Source organism: Nelumbo lutea, chromosome 1 (assembly GCF_056320005.1).
Source record: "Nelumbo lutea isolate HS-2025 chromosome 1, American lotus-T2T, whole genome shotgun sequence".
Lineage (NCBI taxonomy): Eukaryota > Viridiplantae > Streptophyta > Magnoliopsida > Proteales > Nelumbonaceae > Nelumbo > Nelumbo lutea.
This window is the reverse complement of record NC_142684.1, coordinates 7,171,978-7,198,528: the sequence shown is the minus strand read 5'-3', so window position 1 is coordinate 7,198,528 and position 26,551 is coordinate 7,171,978. Positions and strand designations below refer to the sequence as shown.

The window sequence follows — 26,551 nt, the reverse complement described above, 5'->3', positions numbered from 1 at the left end:
TCAACCACTTTGTGTGAGACGACCTTAATTGTCCTGCTCATTTATTTACCTTTATTTAGTTCTTTTAGTAACCGATTTACGATAATCAAACAATACTTAGTTAAATGCCTCTATCATATAGAAATCTTTTGACTTTTCTATTATACTACTTCACCTATTTCTCAAATTTCTTTTTTCAAATCAAGTGCCTTTAGTAATAAAGTCTTAGTGTATAACCACTCTCTTCTGTCATTCTCTTTAAATAAGTGTTTAGCACACATGATTTAGGAGTTAACTATTGGATCCTAACTACAAACCCATTTAATAATTTGAAAAAAAAAAGAATAAATCGGAAATTCTCACCATTTTTTAGATTCATGGACCAAATTTGATTAACTGAGATCTTTCATTTACATTTACACTTACACCTTTCACCAAGAATGTTTTATGAGACTCTAACCCACAAATTTGAAATATCCTACTTTCACATGATTTATGGGGTTTGGAAAACAACCGATGTTTCACACTCAAAGATGTAATAATGCTTGTAGTAGTAAAATAGGGGTATGAGTTGGATACCTGATTCGAAGATTTTATATTGCACTGGACCCAGGCTTCTAAGACAGATTCATTCAAATTTTAACAAAATCCCAACCTGACTCCACCCAAGTTGCGCCCTTGATCTAAAAGTCATGCATACCTTTAGGCTATGTTTGGTTTGAAGGAAAAAATAGGGAAAGGAAGGGAAGGTAAGGAAACCTATACAAGGCTGGTAAAGGTTTCCCTACCTTTTCCTTTAAATCAAGCATAGCCTTAAGATGCTCATAGTGGAATTCAGTTTACTAACACAAATATATCTTCAGTTTTGTGAACAAGTTATTGTTTTGGATTTGGGGCATATGTAGGTTAATTTGATATATTAAATTGAACATTATGGATGTATCTTTGTATAAACTTGGAATGTATAAATAGAAAAAGTAGATATAGGAATCAATTTAAGTCTTCTTCATTGCAAACCAGCTTAATAAATTATGAGTTAGATCTAAGAAATCTCATAAATGACACAAAGAAGTATCCAACAAAAAAATAATAACAATTAATAGCACCCAGAAGTTGGATATGTAGGGTTGCCAGAGCATCATTCCCCCAAGTTAGAAGCTTATACTGTCAAATCAGTCTTATATATTAAGACATAGGATCTAAGAAATCTCATAAATAATGGTGTTCATTTGTTTATGGTCTTTTTGTATAGTGAAATATCACACTCTTGTATACTTTCTTTTGACTTTTTAATACAAGTTTTACCTTACCTTATAAAACACAAATGCATGTCAAGGGCTGATAACTGACATTTATAGTTGAAAGCAATTTGTATTGATCAACTGAAGACATTTTAGGTAGAATAGAAGTCTTGTGAACTTATTATTAGTTTGTTTAATACTTGTTCTTTTCATTGTTCTTTATAGATTTTGATAAATCATAGTGTTAACTATTTCAATCTTTATTGTTGATGAACAAAATCAAGAGACAAACGTCCCTACAATGGGCACTCTGTGGATGATGTTGGAGGTTCATCCTCCCAAGCCCCCTGGGCCCTCCCATAGATGATAGGGATTGGGTCGGGGAGGCATGGCTGCACTGTTTTGCCACTGCTTTGCCCCTCCTAGTGTACCTATCTTGTGTATTATGAGTATAGATCCTTTGGTCAATTGGGTTGTGTTTGGTTTGAAGGAAAAATTAGGGAAAAGAAGGAAAATGTAGGAAATCTATACAAAGTTGTAAAGGCTTCCCTACCTTTCCCTTTTTTTCCCTACTTTTTCCTTCAAACCAAACACAGCCTTAGTGAAATGGATGGCAAAAATTGGTACAATTTGAAAGATAAATAGAATATGGATACAAATGGAAAAACAAAATAGTAAACTGCTTAGAACAAATAATGAAACTGAACTCTTCTTCATGATATAGGTTGTCTTTCGTACCATCAATGTTTTTACCTAAAACCTTTCATGTTGATCAATACAACTTTGAGAGAGAGAGAGAGAGAGAGAGATTTGTTTTCCTACTTGAAATGTTTGGGTTGATCAATAAAATTATTGTTTCTACCTAAAACATTAGATTTGATGCTTTAAAAACACATTATTCATCAATTTGTATTGATTAACACCCAAAACGTTTCAGGTGGAAAGCAATAGCACCAAACACAACCATAGCCTGATCATATATAGATCATTCACAGGAATGTAATTTTTGTAATATTCTCAACTTTATTAACAAAATTATTAGTTCCCTAAATCCATGATCTTTCAATCTCAAATGAAGATAACATAATTGTTGTGCCTGGTCCAGGTTCATGCTAGCATAACCCATAATTATCAATAATGAAAGTTATGCATAGCTTCTACACCATTGGAGGACATGCATCCTACCACCTTTTGACTTTCAAATTTAAACCCTAAATCCTAACCCTATACATTAAAATCTAAACTATATACCTTTAAACCCTAATCCTAAATCTTAAACCCTATAATCCAAAGTCTAAACCATTAAACCCTAAAAACCTTAATCCTAAACATTAGACCCTAAAATCTAAATTCTAAACCTACCCTAAAGCCTAAACCCCTAAACCCTTGAATCCTAACCCTAAACCTTAAATTTATTGTATAAGATGTCTTTACAATGGGGTAGGGGCCAAGTATTTTCCAACCACATTTATAGTGGAGATAATAAAGCAATTGATTACAAAGCATCAGTTGATGATAGATCACGTAGATGAATGATCCACTTTCTTATGGGTAGGGTTGTGTGGGTAGATCTGGGCTCGGGGAAAAGGGATATAGAGGCCCATGGATCTTGGCCTTTAGTTTGAGGTTCATTATATGTACTAGATGTTGGGAAATGGGACCTCTGAAAATTGGAGGAGAAGCTTTGATGCGTATATGAAGACGTTGTCTTTAGAACGTTATTTGCCCCCACTCAGTTTCATTGAGTTTGCTATTAGGTTACAGGCAAATCCATTCCCAAGATACAACAGAGCCTTGGGCGAGAATCTACAACCAACAAAATTGAAGAGTCTCAAAAGAAACCTTTTATGAGATAGTAGCAGATCGGATTGAGATAGAGAAAGTGATTTTCCAAATTGTGTGTGTGTGTGTGTGTGTGTGCAAATGCATGATTTGTACTCCTTAAATAATCTCTGAAGAGTCATGAAGGTGTTAATTCAAAAAAGGCACCTTGAACAATCATAATTTCAAACAGTGTGATTGTTTAAAATGTAATTAACAGTTGATAATGGTTAACTTTGAATTATGCCTTTTGATCACACCCAATCGAATCATGACTGTTGATTACATCAATGGTCAGTCTCGTACCAAAAGCCAAAGCTACCCTTACGAGCAAAGTGGGCCTCTAAAGCACCTCCTTACACCGCACACATGCGTGCGTGCGCATTGCACGATGGCAAACCTCCATACTCTCCTCTTTATTTCTAAGGAGTGTAAATGAACTAATATTTAAATACTCAAAACAAGTCGTGTAATTTTCCAATGTGGGACAAGTTAAAGCCGGTTTTAGTAAGAGAAAAGGCTAATTTTCAAAACATATGTGCAGGTTTGTCTTGTCATGTAATTGGCCAATCAAACCCCCATTGGATTTAATCTATAATGAGATTAAAATCCAACACTAGAAAGTACCCAAGTGGCATTATAGTTGTAAAGTGGGTTGGACCATTCGTGAGTTAGTCTGGTCTAATATGACAAGAGTCATGCCAAATATAGTTTGGTCATTGTAGCAATCGGGTTGTTCTAGGCTTGACCTAAACCTCTATGCCATGTTCTTATGTTTTGAGGCTTGGACTAATACAACATAATAAGAACATGTGGGTTATGCCAACATGACACACATTCCAAGCACAACACAACCTAGATAGTTGCCCAAAAAGGCATGGAATGAAAGATGGCATGTGTCTACCTACTCGAATGAATATAGTCATTGGGGAACCCAATGGTTATGTTTTACTTTTGGTGGTTTAATGGTTTATAGTAATGCCTCCAACAAATATAAAAAGTTAGTTTGGCGGGGGGGTATTTGTGTATCATCTTTAGGGTGAAGAAGAATGGCTATAAATGCCTCCAAAATCTATATAACATTTAGTTTGGGGGCATCTTGGTAAAGTGATAAATACATAACCCTCCCAACAACTATAAAATGTCTAGTTTTTAAGAATATTTTTATTAATTGAATTATTTTCAACTCCTATAAACACCCTTATCATCCCTCGGTCTCATTACATTGATTCTCATACTCTCGTATACTTTTTCGTACACCCTCATACTCTCTTAATCTCTTGTTCCTTGTTAGTCCTTAGTTCTTAACTTTATTCAAATTTCAACATGGAAAGGACTTATTCAATTATATCAAGTTAGTAAATTAAGAGGCTTAGAAGCTTCATTAGTCGAAATCAAGTTGGGATACCAAATTGGCAGACTAATTAAGTGGTAATTAATTTCCACTTTTTTAGGATTTTTAATATTTCAATTTTTTTTAAATGATTGGTTCCTCTCAAAATCTTTTCCCTACAACTTGGATGATGTCCAATCATAATATGATAGCATTGATATGGGTGCCAATGGTATTATTGTTTATAAAGCCACTCCTACTATTAGTGCTAGGGGTGGTAAGAGAAATACCGATGAAGTTTGGACTATGTTTAATATAGAAAATGTTGAAGGAAAGTGAAAAGGAACAATCTGCACTATAGAAGTGATTTTAATTATAATAATAATAAAGGTGGCACTAATGATTTAGTTAGATACATGGCTAGTCATTTGAGAAAAAAATAATAATGAAAATCAAACACAAATTGGCTAGATACATGGCCAAGTCATTTGAGAAAAAAATAATAACGAAAATCAAACACAAATTGGCTAGATATGGCTGGTCATTTTGAAGAACCTTTCTATTAGTTGAAGACCCTAGGCATAAAAAATTTTTGCAACAATCTCGAAATTCCTAATTTAAAAAAAGTTTCTAAAATATATTAGAGACTTAAGAGTAAATGCTTTATTTTTTTTATTCATATAAAAAAAATAATTTCTACTTTACCAAATCCTAATTCTGAATTTGCATTTACATCTATTATTTGGACTTTCTAATATAATATTAGTTATCATTGTGTCATAGGGCATTTTATTGATAAATCATGATTTAACAAAAAAGAAAGTTCATAAGACTTGAGTAGCTACATACTAACTCCACAATTGCCACAAGTATTTTAAATACTTTACATACCTAAGGTATTGAAAATAAAGTTTTTTTCATTAGTTTTGCTAATACTAGTAATAATTATTCAACTATAAATATTTTAAAATTTCAAATTAAAACCATTTTTTAAATGGAAAAATTATTGCATATTAGATGTGCATGTCACATTTTAATTTTATGTGTACAAAAATATTTAAATATTATTTTACCTTGTGTTTTAAAAATTAGAAAATGTTTCAAGAATTTAAATATTTATGCCATCAATATAGAATAAAATATAAAAAAATTGTATTAGATGCTCAATATATGTAGAATTCTACATAATATATGTTACATAGTTAATCAATTGTATATATTTTGCGGGTGTTTTATAAAATATAGAAATAATTAAAAACATTGATGATGCAATGGAAATTAAATTTAAGAAATAGTGGGAAATTATGTTTAATTTATATTGCTTAGTTACAATAGTAGACCGTAGGATTAAAAAAGATGGTATAGATGTTTTACTTGATATTAGAGCAAAAAAAGATTAAGTAAAAATCTTATTATTTGAATTGTATAGTATATATGAATTACAAACATTAGGAAATAGAAGAATTTGTATAGACTCTACTACTAAAAGCACTAGTATTGGTAGTGGAATAGAGAAAGTTTGGTCATAGTAAATATAAGGCAATGATCAATTGCCACTTTATCAACAATTTCATTTACTGAACTTCATCTTTATTTATAAGCTAATTTAACATACTTCTCGCATATGAGGAATTACATAATTTTGAAATTTTAGCCTGATAAAAATAACATGGAAATTTTTCTAGTGCTTGCCACCATGGCATGCGATCTACCAACTCTTCTGATATCCAGAGTTTTATCTAGGGATGGCAATTTTTCCATTTCCGCAATCCCAACAGGGTGAAGGGGATGATTTCCCCCTCGCAAGGATTGGGATGGGGAAAAATCTTCATTCCCATTGGTAGGGACAAGGCGGGGATAGGGAGAGTATTCCCTCTGCCCACGGGGCCCCCAATTCCTATATATATTAATATTTTTTAAAAATATGGTTGAGTATATTTAGATCTTTTTTATATGATTATAAAATTTAAATATTTTGTTTTTAAAATTTTAAATAAAATAATAACAAAAACAAAAACAAAATGATTGAGTTTTTTTTGTCTATTTTGCTAAATGGTTTTTGTTATTTCCAAAATTCTGTCATTTTATATTTGGCAAAAAAAAAAGTAAACAAAAAAGGAACAGGCCCATGGCTCTACACGGTATGACACAAGCCCACTTATACTTGGGTTTCGTGTTGTTTCGGGCTTCCCTTTTGATCAAGGTTTAAAATTTTGATACGATACACTCAATGCGGGGCATATCGTATTGTATCTTTGAACAACAAATACATGATATGCATGGAAATCAGGTGTCTTGTCTTTGTTCATGCATATCGGATTCGTATCGGACCGTATTGGGCGTGTATTGGTAGCATATCAATAAAAAAAATATGATAAAAAACTGAAAAAAAATAAGGGGGGAAAGAAAGCTTCTTTTCCTTGAAATAAGCCTTATTTTACCATCAAATGACTCTAAAACTCCAAACCTCATTTCTAGAGTGCTAAATTTGCAAAAAGTAAGTATGAATCATGAATCATTATATATTTTTTTTTATGATTTTTCAAATTTTGAAAAAAATGTGGCAAAAATAGGTAAGTTTTTTTTTTAATTTTTTTATAATATCTTGTGATTTCTTTTTTTTTCTTGAATGCTTAAATTTATGTTGATCTACATTTCTTACATTCAAAATCACAATTTTTTTGTGTTATCAATAGATTTATGAAAATTTCATGAAGATATTTGGGGAAAATATAAATGAACAAAAAATTTGAAAATGTAATTTTTTCTCTACCTATAAAGACTAAATATGTTTAGATCTATGGATTTATCTATCATATCCATAGAGCAATTGAATTTTCTTTAACTTTTTTTTTATTTTTAATATTTTTAGAATTAAAAAAGAAATAACAATTAATTATATTTTATAATTTGATCAAAACAATTGAATATATTATAATTCTATGGATGATCTATCACATCCATAGACCAATCGAAATTTCTTATTTAATACATATTTTTTTAATTTTTATATATTTAGAATTAAAAATAAATAATAAATAATTATATTTTATCATTTGATCACAATGATTGAATATATTATAATTCTATAGATCGTCTATCATATCCACAAGGCAATTGAAATTTATTCTTTAATAACTATTTTTTGAATATGTTATATCATGTTTATTTATTTTTATAATTTTTAGAAATAAATAATAAATAATTATTAATTATATTTTCACTTAAAAGTTGTGCCAATGCATGTTTTATGGTTGTATAGGAGAGTTGGGTTTTTTCATTCCATAATACATTAAAACTTAAGAATTATAATTTATAAATTATAGTAAAGCATGGGATTTTTAATGAAATTATAGTTAACTACAATATATTTCTTTATAAAACCATTAAAAGACATTTAATGTTCTTTTAGTAATCGATTTACGATAATCAAAAGGTATTTAGTTAAATGCCTCTATCATATAGAAATCTTTTGGCTTTTCTATTATACTACTTCACCTATTTCTCAAATTTAGGAATTAGCTATTGGATCTTAACTATAAACCCATTTGATAATTTGAAAAAAAAAAAGAACAAATCGAAACTCTCACCCTTTTTTAGATTCATGGACCAAATTTGATTCATTGAGATCTTTCATTTACATTTACACTTTTACATTGCACTGGACCCAGGCTTCTTGGACAAATTCATTCAAATTTAACAAAATCTCAACCTGAGTTCACCCAAGTTGCACCCCAGATCTAAAAGTCATGCATACCTATAAGATGCTCATAATGGAATTTAGTTTACTAATACAAATATATCTTTAGTTTTGTGAACACGTTATTGTTTTGGACTTGGGGCATATGTAGATTTGATATACTAAATTGAACATTATAGATATATCTTTGTGTGAATTTGGAATGTATAAATAGAAAAAAGATAGGAACCCATTTAAGTCGTTTTCATTGCAAACCAACTTAATAAATTATGAGTTATATCTAAAAAATCTCATGAATGACACCTAGAAGTATCCAACAAAAAACATAGTAATAATAATAATAGCACCCAAAAGTTGGACATGTAAGGTTTCCAGAGCATCATTCCCCCAAGTTAGAAGCTTAAACTATCAAATTAACCTAATATATTAATACTTAGATCTAAGAAATCTCATAAATAATGGTGCTCGTTTGTACATGATCTTTTTGTACATTGAAATATCAAACTTGTATACTTTCTTTTGACTTTTTAATACAAGTTTTACCTTACCTTCTAAAACACAAATGCATGTCTAGGGTTGGTAATTGACATTTATAGTTGAAAGCAATTTGTATTGATCAACTAGAGACATTTCAGGTAGAATAGATGTATCTTATGAACTTATTATTAGTTTGTATATTACTTGTTTTTTTTTTATTATGCTTTATAAATTTTGATAAATCTTACGATGCATTTGTTTGAAGGAAAAAATAGGGAAAGGAAGGAAAAGGTATGGAAACCTTCATAAACCTTGTATTGTTAACATTTTCAATCTTTATTGTTGCAGATGACTAATGAACAAAATCAAGAGACAAACATCCCTACAATGGGCATTCTAAGGATGATGTTGGGGGTTCATCCACCCAAGCCTCCTGGGCCTTCTAGTAGATGATAGGAACTGGGCCGAGGAGGCGTGGCTGCACTGTTTTGTCACTGCTTTGCCCTTCCTAGTGTACCTATTTTGTATATGAGTATAGATCCTTTGGTCCATTAGTGAAATGGATGGCAAACATTGGTACAATTTGAAAGATAAATAGAATATGGATACAAATAGAAGAACAAAATAGTAGAGTGCTTAGAACAAATTAGGAAACCAAACTCTTCTTCATGATATAGGTTGTCTTTAGTACTATCGATGTTTTTACCTAAAACCTTTTGTGTTGATCAATACAACTTTGTGAGAGATATACTTGTTTTCTTGAAATGTTTGAATTGATCAATAAAATTATTATTTCTACCTAAACATTAAATTTGATGCTTCAACTATAAACATGACAACACATTATTCACCAATTTGTATTGATTATCCCAAAATGTTTCAGATGGAAAGCAATAGCACTAAACACAACCATAGTATGATCATAAATCATTCACAAGAATGTGATTTTTGCAATATTCTCAAATTTATTAACAAAATTACTGATTCCCTAAATCCATGATCTTTTGATCTCAAATGAAGATAGCATAATTGTTGTTCCTGGTCCAGGCTCATGCTAACCTAACACATAATTATCAATAATGAAAGTTATACATGACTCCTATCCCATTGGAGGACATGCATCCTACCACCTCTTGACTTTTAGATTTAAACCCTAAATCTTAACCATAAACACTAAAATCTAAACTATAAACCCTAATCCTAAACCTTAAACCCTATAATCTAAAGTCTAAACCATTAAACGCTAAAACCCTAATTCTAAACCTACCCTAAAGACTAAACCCATAAACCCTTGAATCCTAACCCTAAATCTTAAATTTATTGTTTTAAGATGTCTTTACTTGAATCCATGTCCTCCAATGGGGTAGGAGCCAAGTATTTTCCAACATCTATATAACAATTAGTTTGGGGGCATCTTGGTAAAATGATAAATACTTTTTCTAAAAGGCCAAAATAACCCTCTCAACAATCATAAAATGACTAGTTTTAAGGGTATTTTGGTTAATTGAATTATTTTCAACTCCTATAAATGCCCTTACCGTCTCTCATTCTCATTACACTAATTCTCATACTCTCGTATATTCTTTCATACACTCCCATACTCTCTTAATCTCTTGAATCTTGATACTTATTAGTCCCTAGTTCTCAACTTTATTCAAGTTTCAACATGGAGAGGACTTATTCAACCGTATCAAGTTAGTAAATTAAGAGGCATAGAAACTTTATGAGTTGAAATAAAGTTGGGATACCAAATTGATAGACCAATTAAGTGATAATTAATTATCACTTTTTTAGGATTTTAATATTTCAAAAATTTTAAAATGATTGGTTCCTCTCAAAATCCTTTCCGTACAACTTGGATGATGTCTAGTCATAATATGATAGCATTGATATGGGTGCCAGTGGTATTATTGTTTATAAAGCCACTCCTATTATTAATGCTAGGGGTGGTAAAAGAAATACGGATGAAGTTTGGATTATGCTTAATATAGAAAATATTGAAGGAAAGGGAAAAGGAACAATCTGCAAAAAAAAATTATAGATGTGATTATAATTATGATAATAAAAAAGGTAGCACTAACGATTTGGTTAGATACATGGCCAGTCATTTGATAAAAAAAAATAATAATAATGAAAATCAAACACAAATTGGCTAGATACATGGCTAGTCATTTTGAAGAACCTTTTCATTAGTTGAAGTCCCTAGGCATAAAATTTTTTTACAACAATCTGTAAATTCCTAGTTTAAAAAAGTTTCTAAAAATATATTAGAGACTTAGAGCAGATGCTTTAATTTTTTTATTCATATAACAAAACTAATTTCTACTTTATCAAATCTTAATTCTAAATTTGCATTTACATCTATTATTTGGACTTCCAAATATAATATTAGTTATAAATGTGTCATAGGGAATTTTATTGATAACTCATGATTTTACAAAAAAAAAAAAGGTTCATAAGACTTGAATAGCTATATACTAGTTCAACAATTGCCGCAAGTATTTTAAATACTTTTCATACTTAAGGTAGTGAAAATAAAGTTATTTCCATCAATTTTGTTAATACTAGTAATAATGATTCAACTATAAATATTTTAAAATTTCAATTAAAACTATTTTTTTAAATGGAAAATTATTGCATATTAGATGTGCATGTCACAATTTAATATTGTGTACAAAAATCTTTAGATATTATCTTACCTCATGTTTTAAAAATTAGAAAATGTTACAAGAATTTAAATATTTATGCCATCAATATAGAATAAAATATAAAAAAATGTTTTAGATGCTCAATATATATGGAATTCTACATAATACATGTTACATAGTTAATCAATTGTATATATTTTGCGGGTGTTTTATAAAATATAGAAATGATTAAAAACATTGATGATGCAATGGAAATTAAATTTAAGAAATAGTGGGAAATTAGTTTAATTTATATTGCTTAGTTACAATAGTAGACCGTAGGATTAAAAATGATGGTGTAGATGTTTTACTTGTTATTAGAACAAAAAAAGATGAAGTAAAAAACTTATTATTTGAATTGTATAGTATATATGAATTACAAACATTAGGAAATAGAAGAATTTGTATAGACTCTACTACTAAAAGCACTAGTATTGGTAGTGGAATAGAGAAAGTTTGGTTATAGTAAATATAAGGTCATGATCAATTGCCACTTCATCAACAATTTCATTTACTTAATCTCATTTTTATTTATAAGCTAGTTTAACATACTTCTCACATATGAGGAATTACATAATTTGACATTTTTGCCTTGTAAAAATAACATGGAAATTTATCTAGTGCTTGCCATTGTGGCATGCGATCTACCAACTCATCTAATATCCAGAGTTTTATCTAGAGATGACAAATTTTCCCATTTCTACAATCCCAACGGGGTGAAGGGGATGATTTCCCCTTTGCAAGGATGGGGATGGGGATATTTTCATTCCCATTAGCAGGGACAAGGCGTGGACGGGGAGAGTATTCCCTGCTCATGGAACCCCAATTCCTATATATTAGTATTTTTTAAAAATATGGTTGAGTATATTTAAATCTTTTTTATATGATTATAAAATTTAACTACTTTATTTTTAAAATTTTAAATAAAATAAAAACAAAAACAAAAACAAAATGATTAATATCATAAAAAATCATAGGGAGTGGGGATCCTCATGGGGATGGGGATGGAGATAGGGAAAACCCTTGTCCTTGCCATCGGGGATGGGGACGGGGACAATGATAAGGATTTTCACTAGGATGAGGATGGGGAGTCCCTACCTCGTCACATGTTGCCATTCATAGTTCAATCAAAGTCTTGTTTTAGTACAAGTACCAATGTATTAAACGATAAGAAAAGTATAAACGATAAGAAAAGTTTGGAAATATACATGTGTTTGAAGGATTGGATAAATGCAAATAACAAATTGCAAATTCAAGGACATGGCATTTCAATCGGTCAAGATCAAAGAGATGGAGGAGGTGGAATTTGAAGAAAATACTAAAGTCAATATTTTTTGAATATTCAATTATTGTACAACATTTTTAAATCTATTGCAAATTTTGTTTTTCAAATTTATTTAAAATTTATTTGTGGTTTTTTTAAGTTCCATTGTAAATTTTATTTTTGATTTTATTATACTATTTTGTTTAAATTTCATTGATTTTTTCAATTTAATTTTATTACTTCATATATCAATTGTATTCATTAAATTCAAATGATTTTTTTTTTGGATTTTTCTTTTGAGTTTTTTGTCTATTTTGCTAAATGGTTTTTGTTATTTCCAAAATTTTATCATTTTATATTTGGCAAAAAAAGTAAACAAAAAAGGAGCAGGCCATTGGTTCTACACGGCATGACATAGGCCCACTTAGACTTGGGTTGTGTGTTGGTTCGGGCTTCCCTTTTGATCAAGGTTTAAAAATTCAATACAATAAACTCGATATGGGACATATCATATTATATCTTTGAAGAACAGATATAGGATACACATGGAAATCGGGTGTGTCGTCTTTTTTCATGTGTATCGGTAGTGTATCAACGAAAAAGATGCGTCCAAAAAAATGAAAAAAAAGGGAGAAAGCAAGTTGCTTTTCCATGAAATAAGCCTTCTTTCACCTTCAAACGACTCTACAACTCCAAACCTCATTCATAGAGTGTTAGATTTGCTAAAATTTGCAAGAAACAAGTGTGAATTGTAATTTTTTTTTGAAGATTTTTCAAATTTTGAAAAAGTATGGCAAAAATAGGTAAGTTTTTTTTTTTATTTTTATAATATCTTGTGATTTATCTTTTTTCTTGAATGGTTAAATTTATGTTGGTCTACATTTCTTACGTTCAAAATCATAATTTTTTTTTGTGTTATTTGTAGATTTATGGAAATTTCATGAAGATAATTTGGGGAAATATAAATTAACAAAAATTTGAAAATATAATTTTTCTTTGCCTATAAAGACAAAATATATTTTAGATCTATGGGTTTATCTATCATATCCATAGAGCAATTGAAATTTATTCTTTAATTTTTTTATATTTCACAATTAAAAATAAATAATAATTAATTATATTTTATCTTTTGATCACAACAATTGGATATACTATAATTATATGGATGATTTATCATATCCACAAATCAATTGAAATTTCTTCTTTAATAATTTTTTTTAATTTTTATATCTTTAGAATTAAAAAGTAAATAATTAATTAATTATATTTTATCATTTTATCACAATGATTGAATATATTATAATTCTATGAATCACCTATCATATCTACAAAGCAATTGAAATTTCTTCTTTAATAACTATTTTTTTGAATATATTATATAATGTTTATTTATTTTTTATAATTTTGTAAATAAATAATTATTAATTATATTTTCATTTAAAAGTTGTGCCAATGCATGTTTTATGGTTGGATAGGAGAGTTGGGTTTTCCCATTCCATAAAACATTAAAACTTAGGAATTATAATTTACAAATTATAGTTAAGCATGGGATTTTTAATGAAATTATAGTTAACTACAATTTATTTCTTCATAAAACCATTAACATATATTATTTTAATGTATATACACCTCATTGAGGTTTTATATTTAGTTTTATTGATGCATTTTTATTATTTATTAAAGTATTTATAGTATTTTCAAGAGTATTTATGTATATCTTAATTTTTCTCCGATGCATGTGCATCCAAGACGTATCCTAATACATCTCTTAAAATTACCTTTCTATACACTTACTGTATCGATATTTTAAACTTTTCTTTTAATAGATTCTGGTGCAATGTGGACAGGCCACAAAAGGGCCCGACACGACCAACATTCCACTTCTAGATGGCATTTTGATGGGCTAGTAATGATCATTCCAGAGTTAACTACTTTTAGACCCGTCCAGAATTCGGCCCGGCCCACTATTATGGTGAGGAAACGAGGGGAGGGTCAATATGGGAAATTAGATTAGAGATAAGGATAAAATCGGAAAACAAAATTAGGGTTTAGGGGTCATGAGCCACTCAGGGATATAAGTATACTACAGCAGCCTTAGGGTTTGGGACCTCCAAACTTCCCGAGACTTAGGTGCTTCTCAGTTCTCACAGTAATCTCCTTCTCTGAAATTCGGAGAAAAATGGTACCCAATCTTATCCGCTTTTGATGTTTTACATTCTTTACAATCGGTTCTATAATCTGTTCTGTGATCGTGCATCTTCAATTTGTATTTTTTGATAATCCTGGATTTAGAAGTAGGTTTAAGGTTTCGTCGTGTTTTTTATGCGCTGTATGTTTAAATGATTGAATATGTTGAGATGAGTTGAGTTGAGTTAGTTGTTTCGTCGTCGCCATCTTTGATTCTTGATTATGTGTTTTGATGGAGAATAGGAGAAGAAGGACTATAGGGATTGCATGATTTGAGTTATATTGCAAGAGCTTTAGAATACTTTTGTCTTCCTTTAAAAGTCTCTGGACAGTTTTAGAAAGGACATTTAAGTGAACCTCATATTTAGTTTTATACTTGGTTTCTATCTTTCCGGTTGGTCGTGTTTAGCTCTGTTGCATGAGAATGATGTTCCCTGGAGTTGGAAGTCTTGCAATTGTTGTTTACCGGTTAGGAAATCTCAAATAGGTATAGATTGTTGGTAATAAAGTTGTCCTAAGACTTGCTAGAAGTTCATAGCTTTGTAAGATGCTCACTACTGTGTTCAAATTATCATTAAATGCTTGTAATGCATTATGTGCTTAAGACTGGGAGGTTCTATTTTTCTAATTGTCATTTCAAGTATGGATTGTTTTCCAATGTTTTTCACTGGTTGGATTTTTGTCAATCCATTTGTGTCTATTTTTGTGTGGTTTGGAAGTTTCGGTAGGTGGCACTTGGTGTTCTTCAGATTGAGACATGTAACTCTGATCATTAAGGTTGCATACATTTTATAACTTGCTTTACATTCGACATTGTTTCATTTGTTTGTGAGGAATATGATGATGTGGCTCCTACCTTAGATGAAATGAAATGGAGGTGGGAGTCTAGGAGGAGAGTTATTAGTTTGGGAGTGAGGTGGTATGCGAGGTGATGTGCTCCCCAGTTTGAATGAGAGATAATTGTGGTAGGGGAAAGGTGATGCAAATATGTGATCAGTTTTTGCAATGCAAAATTTGCATTGGTAGTGAGTGCAAAAGTACAAGTTTTGTATCAAGTAAGAGAGCAAATCCTGGTCACAAATAGTTGCACAACTGAACTGGGTGCAAAATTTGTATCTGTTTGAGATTTGCACTGCAAACAAACAACACATAAAGAATTCTTCTGGTGATGGGGCTGTTTTACAAATATTTTTCAGTTGACTGAGAATTCTTTTTCTGTTACACAGCCAAAGCAGATCCACGAGATCAAGGATTTCCTTCTGACTGCTAGAAGGAAAGATGCACGCTCTGTCAAAATCAAGAGAAGCAAAGATGTGGTTAAGTTCAAGGTCCGCTGCTCCAAGTACCTCTACACACTGTGTGTGTTTGACTCAGAGAAGGCTGATAAGTTGAAGCAGTCTCTTCCCCCAGGTTAGTTGCACTTGTTTTGGTTGGATTATGGTCGTTCTGCTTTAATATACTGTAAAGCGTAAACATCATTCTTCTATTTTTTAATGGTAAATTAATGGTAAACTACAGAGCGTTTGGTTAAGTTCTTCACTTGCTCTTGTAGACATGACTATGGTTTTGTAATTTTAGGATACCTATTGAATCCTTGATATGTTCGTATATTGTAAAAACTGATATAATATTGCTGTGGTATGCATGATGTTGTTTTTGCCTTTTTTGGCTTGTTATATGATTTGAATATATTTGGTATGGAAACTCTACCGTCTGACTGCCGGTACTTTATAAGCTTATAATTAGCTTGGAGAAAACACGGTAAATGACTGATTTGCCCTGATACGCATTACTGGATCTGTTTCTCATTGTTGTAAGATGAATTGGTTATGTTACCAATTTAGCCAGTTACATTGGGACCTCTACTCTTTGTACAATTATACAAGGTTGTTAATCTAGGTTCAGACTTCAATGCATCGGTTTTAGGGTAATTTTAAAATACAAGGTTTCCAACTTTATAAGAGTTGGGTAATTTTAATTATGTTATATGTTAATGACTACTCTGACATTATTGAATTATCAAACCGAAAAATGAAAAATTCGATGAACAGGCTATTTTTTTATTGAAACTTTGAGCCTTGGTTGATTAACAAGATGACAAGATAATCACAAGCATGTATTCATGCAGTTGTAGTGCGTAATTCTGTTCTTGGTTGTCATTCTTTATAGACTTCTAATTATTTATTTATTTTCTTTTGCAGGTTTGAGTGTTCAAGACCTGTGAATTGGTAGTAGCGGACCTGAGCACATTTTTATGAGCAATAGTGAATAGGAATTTATCCGCTTTAGTTTTAGTGTGGAGAATTTTTAATTTATGCTCTTGAAGTTTGACAATATTATTTTTGGGCGATTTTTTGCCTTCATTTTGGTAAGAATATCGACTCTGCTGCGGCAGTTTTTTTAATTGCTTGCTTATTGGTACTTCACACTCCATCTCTGCACTCATTGTTGCTTGACTTGTGTTTACGTAATGTTTGCAATTGAAAAGAAATCCCTAATAATTTGACTATTGTCCAGTTAATCCGAAGCATTTTGTCTTAATCAACTCTTGGTCTATGATAAGAAAGCTTTCTGTTGCAAGTTAGGCTAAAGGGCAGACCCTAAATGGGCATGTGTCGATGCAGCGTGTAATTAATTACCTAAATTTTCTCATAATTTAACAGATCAGAATGGTGGTAGGAAGGTGGAGGTTGATGAGCTCCAATGATATCTTCAACCTCTGCTAATTTTTTCAATTCTATAATTGTATTAGGGGGGAATTAATCTGTTGTGAGTTTAAGGAAATCTGTGAATTGTAAGGAATTTCCAATAAAACTGTTTCTTTGTTAACAGAAGGGTCCTTTTTATCACATTAAACTAGTTGGGGGATGGCCTCAGAAAGCTCAGTCGCTCAGATGCATCTGCAGGAATCGTTCGTTCTGACTTATGATTCCCAAGGTGGGTTGTACATTCAAGGAGCAAGTGAACAAGACCAACCTTTCACGGTTTTAAGATTAATGTTTTAGCCAGGTTTCAGATGTATAACAAAAGAAATTCGATGCCACATCTGCAATCGGTTTTGAGAAACGCTGGGCCATCCTGAGATGTGATAATTTGAGCTTCTCCCAATGAATTGAAATCGATAGTTCATACACAGAAATTTAGGTGATGTTTGGAACGGAGGATGATTCCTCTGTGGATTTTTCAGAAATTGGTGATTTCTGGAATTGGGGATTTTTGAAAATCCATCGAAAATTGTTGTTTGATATCATTTATGCCATGTAAGTCAAATTTTGAAAAATTGGCATTTAATTTATTTGATACTTTTTTTGAAGGACAAATTAATTTTGTACTAGAGTTAATATTCATTTTTATGATTAACATGGGCAATGGGTTTCCATCAAAAGGATCTTAACCATTCATTCCTGGAAAACAGTTTCCTGCCTCGGCCTCACACACTTTGCACACAGCTTTCACACTTCTCTCGTCTGGGAGAGGGACTCTTGGTTAGTTGGTGATACTAAAATCAAGACCTAGCTTGCATATTTATCATTGAAGTATCAAACAAAATCTCATTTGTACCTTTAGGCTCCATTGACTTTTATCCAAGTGTTGATACAAGTGAGAAAGTTATTTATTCACTCACTGGGAGATGGATATTATATGAAAAAAATACATTCTTCATAAACCTAGATAAATATGAAAATAGAACATAAATTTTTTGGTCAATGACGATCAAATCAAACTAACTTTTCCTGCTCTCAATATCCAAAAAAGAACAAACCCTTAATATAAGTATATATATAAACAGATAGGGATAGAGATTTCAACCAAAAGACTCGTTATATTAGATAAATAGAATGTAAATGCATATGTGGTTCAAATTGGTCCCATAAAATGAGGTGATACCAATGAAATCCACGTTGTAGATTCCACCAAATTTGCGCAAAATAGACCGAGACCTCCCTGCCATCTCCTATTAAATACTTTCTTTTCTGGCTTCGGTGATGAAGAGAGAGAGAGAGAGAGAGAAGAGATAGAGATGGGACCATCAAAGAAGGTTTTGGCATTGATGATGGTGTGCGTGGTTATGTTGGAAACTGGGGAAAGTCTATTCACGGCTTGCCCACGGGACTGCTATTACAAATGCGTAAAATTTGAAAGACAGCAGGTAAACAGAAAAACGTTGCGAGCCATGAATCTTGCTTGGTGTTCATCCTATTGCGCTGCCTTCTCCTGCGTTGGCCATACCGTCAGTCTTCACAAAGCCTTTGCACCAGGTGATGAAACTTATATAACTACCATCAAAGTTTTCAAATCGCTGTTGACCCAGATGGTTGGACTGTTTGGATCGAAAACTGTTTAGACAGTTAGTTTAATTTTACCCCAAACTTGGCCCCTGGCGCAAATTGGCCAATGACCCATTGATCGACGGTTAAACTATCGACCTGTTCAAGCCGTTCAATGGTTTTTGGCGATTTTTTATTTTAATTAATTTTTTAAATTCTTTTGTCAGAATAGGTTGTCCATTCAAACTAGATGGTTGAACCGTCAACCAAAAAAATAGTGAATGGTTTTGATTCTTAGCCAGTTTTTAAAACATTGGCTACCTTCTATGTCCAACTTCAATGCCTTTTGAATGGATCAAGGGATCAGTGCCTTAGATTTGATGACTAAGATGTAAAATTGATGAAATATATACCCTATAGTTATATATATATTATTAAAATTTAAAAACGAAAAAAATTGAAATTTGGATTGTTTGCAAATAAAACAAAACAATTTAAACTCAAAAATATTCATAGTATCTCTCTTAATCCATGAAATTTCTCTTGATTTTCTCTTAGTAAATGTATATGCCAGAACATTTCCATTATATTTCTCAATTGCCATGTTAGATGGCATCTCTATTCATGACATGTAATGATGAATCCCTCCAGTTTACAAACTAAAAATGATGGTTATGATTTTTCTTTAATAAAAATAATAAATAAAAAATTTTATAAAATTATCATATAATTTTTATCCTCTCTAAATTACTTAAAAGCCATTTAATTGCAATAATAAAATTGTACATGATGAAAAACATTCTCAATGTTTCTTTTCACTTGCTCATCACCTCCACTCTAACAACCCCTTTTTTCTGTTGTTAATTACTGTCCTCAAGACAAGACATTTTTCATCATCTATAAATTACTTTACATTGAAAAATACCAAAATATATGTAAATTAAGTAAAATTACTTATTTTAGTAAATGAAAAATAAAATTTACAAATATCATATTGAAGAGAATATGTATATAAAGTAAACATATAAATTGACTATAAAAAATTAGTTGTATCCAAAAATGTATAAATAAATTATAAATAAATTCAGTTTGTTGTACATATGAACAAACTAGGAAATATGCAAATTAAGTATATGCATTCCTTTATTTAGGAAAAGAAGATTATGACCTTGATACCAACTAAAAATAAAATTTCAAAAAATAGGGTTATTTTCTTTTCTAGTAAAACTAAATTGCCATATTAAAAATAAAAAAAAAAAGAGAAAAGAGAATAATACATAGGGCACATCCAAATACTACACCAAGCCAATCTGGCCTAAAAATAAGAGGTGAAAAAGGCCAACGAAATTACTACCCCCATCTAAATTAGAGAGAAAAAAATGAGAGTAGGGACGACAATGGGGTGGGCTTAGTTGGTGATACTAAAATCATGACCTAGTTTGCATATTTATCATTGGAGTATCAAACAAAATCTCATTTGTACCTTTTATCCAAGTGTTGGTGCAAGTGAGAAAGTTACTTATTCACTCACATGGGAGATGGGTATTATTTGAAAATAATAAATTCTTCATAAACCTAGATAAATATAAAAAAAGAACATAAATTTTTTGGTCAATGACAATCAAATCGGACTAACTTTTCCTGCTCTCAAAATCCAACAAGGAACAAACCCTTAATATAGGTATAGATATAAACCGATAGGGATAGAGATTTCAACCAAGAGACTTGTTATATTAGATAAATAGAAAGTAAATGCATATGTGGTTCAAATTGGTCTCATAAAATGAGGTGATACCAATGAAATCCACGTCGTATATCCAAAAATGTATGAATAAATTATAAATAAATTCAGTTTGTTGTACATATGAACAAACTAGGAAATATGCAAATTAAGTATATGCATTCCTTTATTTAGGAAAATAAGATTATGACCTTGATACCAACTAAAAATAAAATTTTAAAAAATAGGGTTATTTTCTTTTCTAGTAAAACTAAATTGCCATATTAAAAATAAAAAAAAAAAGAGAAAAGAGAATAATACATAGGCTCATCCAAATACTACACCAAGCCAATCTGGCCTAAAAATAAGAGGTGAAAAAGGCCAACGAAAATACTACCCCCATCTAAATTAGTGAGAAAAAAATGAGAGTAGCGACGACAATGGGGTGGGCTTAGTTGGTGATACTAAAATGAAGACCTAGCTTGCATATTTATCATTGGAGTATCAAACAAAATCTCATTTGTACCTTTAGGCTCCATTGTCTTTTATCCAAGTGTTGATACAAGTGAGAAAGTTACTTATTCACTCAACTGGGAGATGGGTATTATTTGAAAAAAATAAATTCTTCATAAACCTAGATAAATATGAAAAAAGAACATAAATTTTTTGGTCAATGACAATCAAATCAAACTAACTTTTCCTGCTCTCAAAATCCAAAAAGGAACAAACCCTTAATATAAGTATAGATATAAACCGATAGGGATAGAGATTTCAACCAAGAGACTTGTTATATTAGATAAATAGAAAGTAAATGCATATGTGGTTCAAATTGGTCCCATAAAATGAGGTGATACCAATGAAATCCACGTCGTAGATTCCACTAAATTTGCCCAAAATAGACTGAGACCTCCCTGCCATCTCCTATTAAATACTTTCTTTTCTAGCTTCGGTGATGAAGACAGAGAGAGAGATGGGACCATCAAAGAAGGTTTTGGCGTTGATGATGGTGTGCATGGTTATATTGGAAACTGGGGAAAGTCTATTCACGGCTTGCCCACGGGACTGCTATTACAAATGCATAAAATTTGAAAGACAGCAGGTAAACAGAAAAACGTTGCGAGCCATGAATCTTGCTTGGTGTTCATCCTATTGCGCTGCCTTCTCCTGCGTTGGCCATACCGTCAGTCTTCACAAAGCCTTTGCACCAGGTGATGAAACTTATATAACTACCATTAAAGTTTTCAAATCGCTGTTGACCCAGATGGTTGGACTGTTTGGACCGAAAACTGTTTAAACAATTAGTTTCATTTTACCCCAAACTTGGCCCCTGGCCCAAATTGGCCAATAACCCGTTGATTGACGGTTAAACTGTCGACCTATTCAAGCCGTTCAATGGTTTTTGGTGGTTTTTTTTTATTTTAATTAATTTTTTAAGTTCTTTTGTCAGAATGGGTTGTCCATTCAGACTAGATGGTTGAACCGTCAACCAAAAAAATAGTGAATGGTTTTGATTCTTAGCCAGTTTTTAAAACATTGGCTACCTTCTATGTCCAACTTCAATGCCTTTTGAATGGATCAAGGGATTAATGCCTTAGATTTGATGACTAAGATGTAAAATTGATGAAATATATACCCTATAGTTATATATATATTATTAAAATTTAAAACGAAAAAAATTGAAATTTGGATTGTTTGCAAATAAAACAAAACAATTTAAACTCAAAAATATTCATAGTATCTCTCTTAATCCATGAAATATCTCTTGATTTTATCTTAGTAAATGTACATGCCAGAACATTTCCATTATATTTCTCAATTGCCATGTTAGATGGCATCTCTATTCATGACATGTAATGATGAAGCCCTCCAGTTTACGAACTAAAAATGATGGTTATGATTTTTCTTTAATAAAAATAATAAATAAAAAATTTTATAAAATTATCATATAATTTTTGTCCTCTCTAAATTAATTAAAAGCCATTTAATTGCAATAATAAAATTGTACATGATGAAAAACAATCTCTAGGTTTCTTTTCACTTGCTCATCACCTCCACTCTAACAACCCTTTTTTTCTGTTGTTAATTACTGTCCTCAAGACAAGACATTTTTCATCATCTATAAATTACGTTACATTGAAAAATACCAAAATATATGTAAATTAAGTAAAATTACTTATTTTAGTAAATGAAAAATAAAATTTACAAATATCATATTGAAGAGAATATGTATATAAAGTAAACATATAAATTGACTATAAAAAATTAGTTGTATCCAAAAATGTATAAATAAATTCAGTTTGTTGTACATAACAAACTAGGAAATATGCAAATTAAGTATATGCATTCCTTTATTTAGGAAAAGAAGATTATGACCTTGATACCAACTAAAAATAAAATTTCAAAAAAATAGGGTTATTTTCTTTTCTAGTAAAACTAAATTGCCATATTAAAAATAAAAAAAAAAAGAGAAAAGAGAATAATACATAGGGCTCATCCAAATACTACACCAATCCAATCTGGCCTAAAACTAAGAGGTGAAAAAGGCCAACGAAAATACTACCCCCATCTAAATTAGAGAGAAAAAAATGAGAGTAGGGACGACAATGGGGTGGGTTTAGGGAGGGTTTTGGAAATTCTAGACCCTACCACATGAAAATTCAACCTACCCTCCCTGCATTGGAGGGTGGAGTGGGTCAAGTTGGTAAGTTGGGTCTTGAACCTGTATCTAATTTCCTACTATTTCCTGTTATAGTAAAATAACATGAATGAGCATAAAAAGTTCTAATTATTTGATTAAAACGTGTAAAAGCCACAAACTATAAAGTAATCCTTTATATATAATTCAAAATATTGTTAAATTCCATATCTAATGCATAAGTTCACATGCCTTCCAACAATATATAGGTTCGGGAGAGTTGAGTTTTAGCCTAAAATCATACCCTACCCGTACTTATAAAAATCCCAAAACCCATACCCACCCCAAAATCTGTTTTCATGGAAAGGATCCCACCCCATTGAGGCGGGTAGCCACTAGGTAGAATAGAAATTTCCATCCCTAAATGAAACTATACAATTTGAGTAGTCTGTCTGTATTAATTCACCTTATGGATGACTTTGTCAAGATGCCCATCGAAGTCTACAAGGGGCCAACACAACTTTAAGCCTATTCCCCGAATAGAAGCTAAAGAGATATTAGACTACAATGCGAAGGTCCTCTCCCACAACGTAGCAGAGGGCAACCGAAGTCCTCCAATATACCAGGAGCCTCCGATAACATGTCACTAGCCAAAGTACTTAGAGCCCGTTTGGGAGGCCTTCAACATTGATTGAGGTGTTTTGACAGAGCCACTTCAGAGAACTATCTAAAATAGTTTCACTAGATAGTTGATTTCACAATTCATGAAGATGAAAGTGTATTATTGGTTCTTTGGGTTTTTCATCAAACATGGCTTCACAGTTTTCTATGTGTGGTCTACATGGTAATTAGGGGTGCTCATGGTTCAGTAATTGAACCACGGGCCTATTTTTGAAACCAAACCAGTATGACCGGTTTTTGAAAACTGGTAACTGAAACCAAATCTTAGCCGATTGATTAACTGGTTGACTGGTTCAGTTAACCGTTGATTTGGTTTGTTGGTTCGTTGATTTTTTTTTATATTTGTAAAATATATTATAAAAAATATAAATATATAATAAAAATTAGAAATATATATAATATTATATTTTAAATAATAAACAATATATTACAAACATATATAATACATATTTATTAATTTATAATATATAGAAAAAATAAAATATATAAAAATATATAACATATATAAAATATATAGAAGTACATGTATATTGATCGATTCAGCTAATCGGATTTTCAATTCGGTTTAGGTCGATTTTTGGTCCGGTTCAATTTTTGTTACTCACCCCTACTTTCAATGCTAGAAGCCATTGGATGAAACTTCTCCCAAACAGGCACTCAAAATTTCCTTCACTTAATATGATGGCAATTTCTTTTGAACCTTGTTTAAATGTGATACTAGAAACCCCAGCCTCCCTCAATTAAGATTTCGATCTACTATTGCCCAAAGCCTTGGAGACCAGTTCCCCATTCAACCCCTTAAAACGTTTTATCCTCAACAAGCTTGGCAATAGATTATTCTCGGGCAACTAACTAGGGAAATTAAAACAACAAACCTTTGTTGTTTTAATAAATGAGATTATTCTCGCTTGTGAGACTAATTTCTTAGGAGAATGTACTTTTTCTACTACACATAATATCATTATTCATTAAACTTTGTTTATTCTAAATTTTATAAGTTTTTACATGATAATCAATGAGATTTATAGTATTAGTTTGTTAAGCTATGCATATGTGTACATATCAATGTTTCCTTGGAACATTCGGATGGTTTATACATCCCATTTTTATGGTAAAATTACATTTCACATAAAAGCCAAACTATTAAAATACATTTTTCTTATGTATAGATTTATTAAATTCACATTTTTGTAACATAAATTTGAATTTTTATAGTGTATCCATGTGTATTTTAATTTTTCCATTGTATCTATACATATCCAAAGCATATCCAAAATCCAAATATATATTTTTTAATTGCACCTTCAATATTCTCTGCATTTTTAGATACTATGAACCTTGCACCCAATTTTATATCACATAAGTCAAATGTGATGCCCCTCTTAAAAAGAAATAATGTATGTATGTATGTATGTATGTATGTATGTATATCAGCTTGAAGTGTGTTTTGATTTTGTGATCCTTGTTTTATAGGTAGTGCACCACCTCTATCTTCCACCGACATAGAAGCATTCATTGTGGGAGAGATTCCAAAAGCTGGTAATATGATTGAAAACACAGATATATTGTAACTTATTTTGTTAGCTTAATTTTCCTTCATTCTTTAAAATGATGAGAAATAAGCCTCTTCTATTAGATCTGATATTTTTAAGTGTAAACAAATACTTTGAGGGATAATCTATGATTCTAGAAATACATTTGACCAATCAAAAGCCCCCATGAATTTTGATGAAAAACAAACCCGATGGAGTACCATTTTTACGATGCTAGTTGATTGGTTATAAGTTCTTCCGATATCATATCTTTCTGACATCATAGTCCAAACATTTAAATGTAATACTTTTTTATTGTGGCATTTATAATTGATGACCTTCCATTATAGGAACACAACTCTCGCCTTCTCCAAATGAGATGTCAAAAAAGATGCGCTGAAGGACAATTCAACAGTATTTGGACATTTTTTTCTCAACCAGGGCTCTCTCTACTCTTACATTTAAATTGTAAATATCTTTAAAGATTTTATTTTCCCTTGTTCATCTATTAGGCTTCGTGTATATGAAGGCAGGCAGTTCAATTTTGCATTGCCATTTGTACATGTTTTCTTTGTTTGTAGTGGCATACAAATGGATGTAAATTTTTGCACTTGTTTTAATTTCTAGTTCTTTTTCTTTCTTTTTCGTAAATATGAATTTTACTAAACAAAGAACCATCACAGTCTCGATACATGGAGAAACAAATGAAGTGGTGCCAAGGAGATGAATCAGTAATCCATTCTCCTTCACAATGGCACCCAGGTCTAGCAAAATCATTTTCCTTGCTGTTAGACTTGTTCATGGGCCAGGCTTCAGGCAAGACTTTACACTGTTTTTGGCTTGTGCTTCGGGCTAGGCCCATTAGAAATGATTTCAATAAGACAATATCTCACCTTTTTAGCATTAGAAATGATTTCACAAGGCTGCATTTGAAAACGATGCAAATGGAGTGTAAATCCCGATTCAGGGTACATTTGTATTCTTGTTCACTTTTGCCTGTGTTTGGCAACATTACATTTATGCATT

At 31.1% G+C, this 26,551-nt stretch overlaps 2 protein-coding genes across 2 annotated transcripts; both read left to right on the top strand.

The window, feature by feature from the left end:
* Positions 1–14,605: 14,605 nt before the first annotated feature.
* LOC148873371 (large ribosomal subunit protein eL38z/eL38y) lies at positions 14,606–17,115 on the top strand. The gene is made up of 3 exons (XM_088963929.1): positions 14,606–14,684; positions 15,916–16,099; positions 16,891–17,115. Exons 1-3 carry the CDS (start codon positions 14,682–14,684, stop codon positions 16,911–16,913), a joined length of 210 nt encoding a protein of 69 aa, XP_088820055.1. The 5' UTR covers positions 14,606–14,681; the 3' UTR covers positions 16,914–17,115.
* Positions 17,116–18,680: 1,565 nt separating this feature from the next.
* LOC148873370 (uncharacterized) lies at positions 18,681–26,145 on the top strand. Its single transcript, XM_088963928.1, has 4 exons — positions 18,681–18,948; positions 21,622–21,885; positions 25,467–25,532; positions 25,876–26,145. Exons 1-4 carry the CDS (start codon positions 18,711–18,713, stop codon positions 25,923–25,925), a joined length of 618 nt encoding a protein of 205 aa, XP_088820054.1. The 5' UTR covers positions 18,681–18,710; the 3' UTR covers positions 25,926–26,145.
* The last annotated feature ends 406 nt before the right edge of the window (positions 26,146–26,551 follow it).

What these genes read in the sequence shown, in the direction of transcription:
- LOC148873371 (XM_088963929.1), top strand. An exon ending in GAAGCAGTCTCTTCCCCCAG is followed by an intron (nt 16,100 to 16,890) that starts GTTAGTTGCACT and finishes TTTCTTTTGCAG; the next exon opens with GTTTGAGTGTTCAAGACCTG.
- LOC148873370 (XM_088963928.1), top strand. Translation starts at nt 18,711, where the DNA reads ATGGGACCATCAAAGAAGGTTTTGGCATTGATGATGGTGTGCGTGGTT. An exon ending in TCACAAAGCCTTTGCACCAG is followed by an intron (nt 18,949 to 21,621) that starts GTGATGAAACTT and finishes TTTCTTTTCTAG; the next exon opens with CTTCGGTGATGAAGACAGAG. An exon ending in GGGAGAGATTCCAAAAGCTG is followed by an intron (nt 25,533 to 25,875) that starts GTAATATGATTG and finishes CTTCCATTATAG; the next exon opens with GAACACAACTCTCGCCTTCT.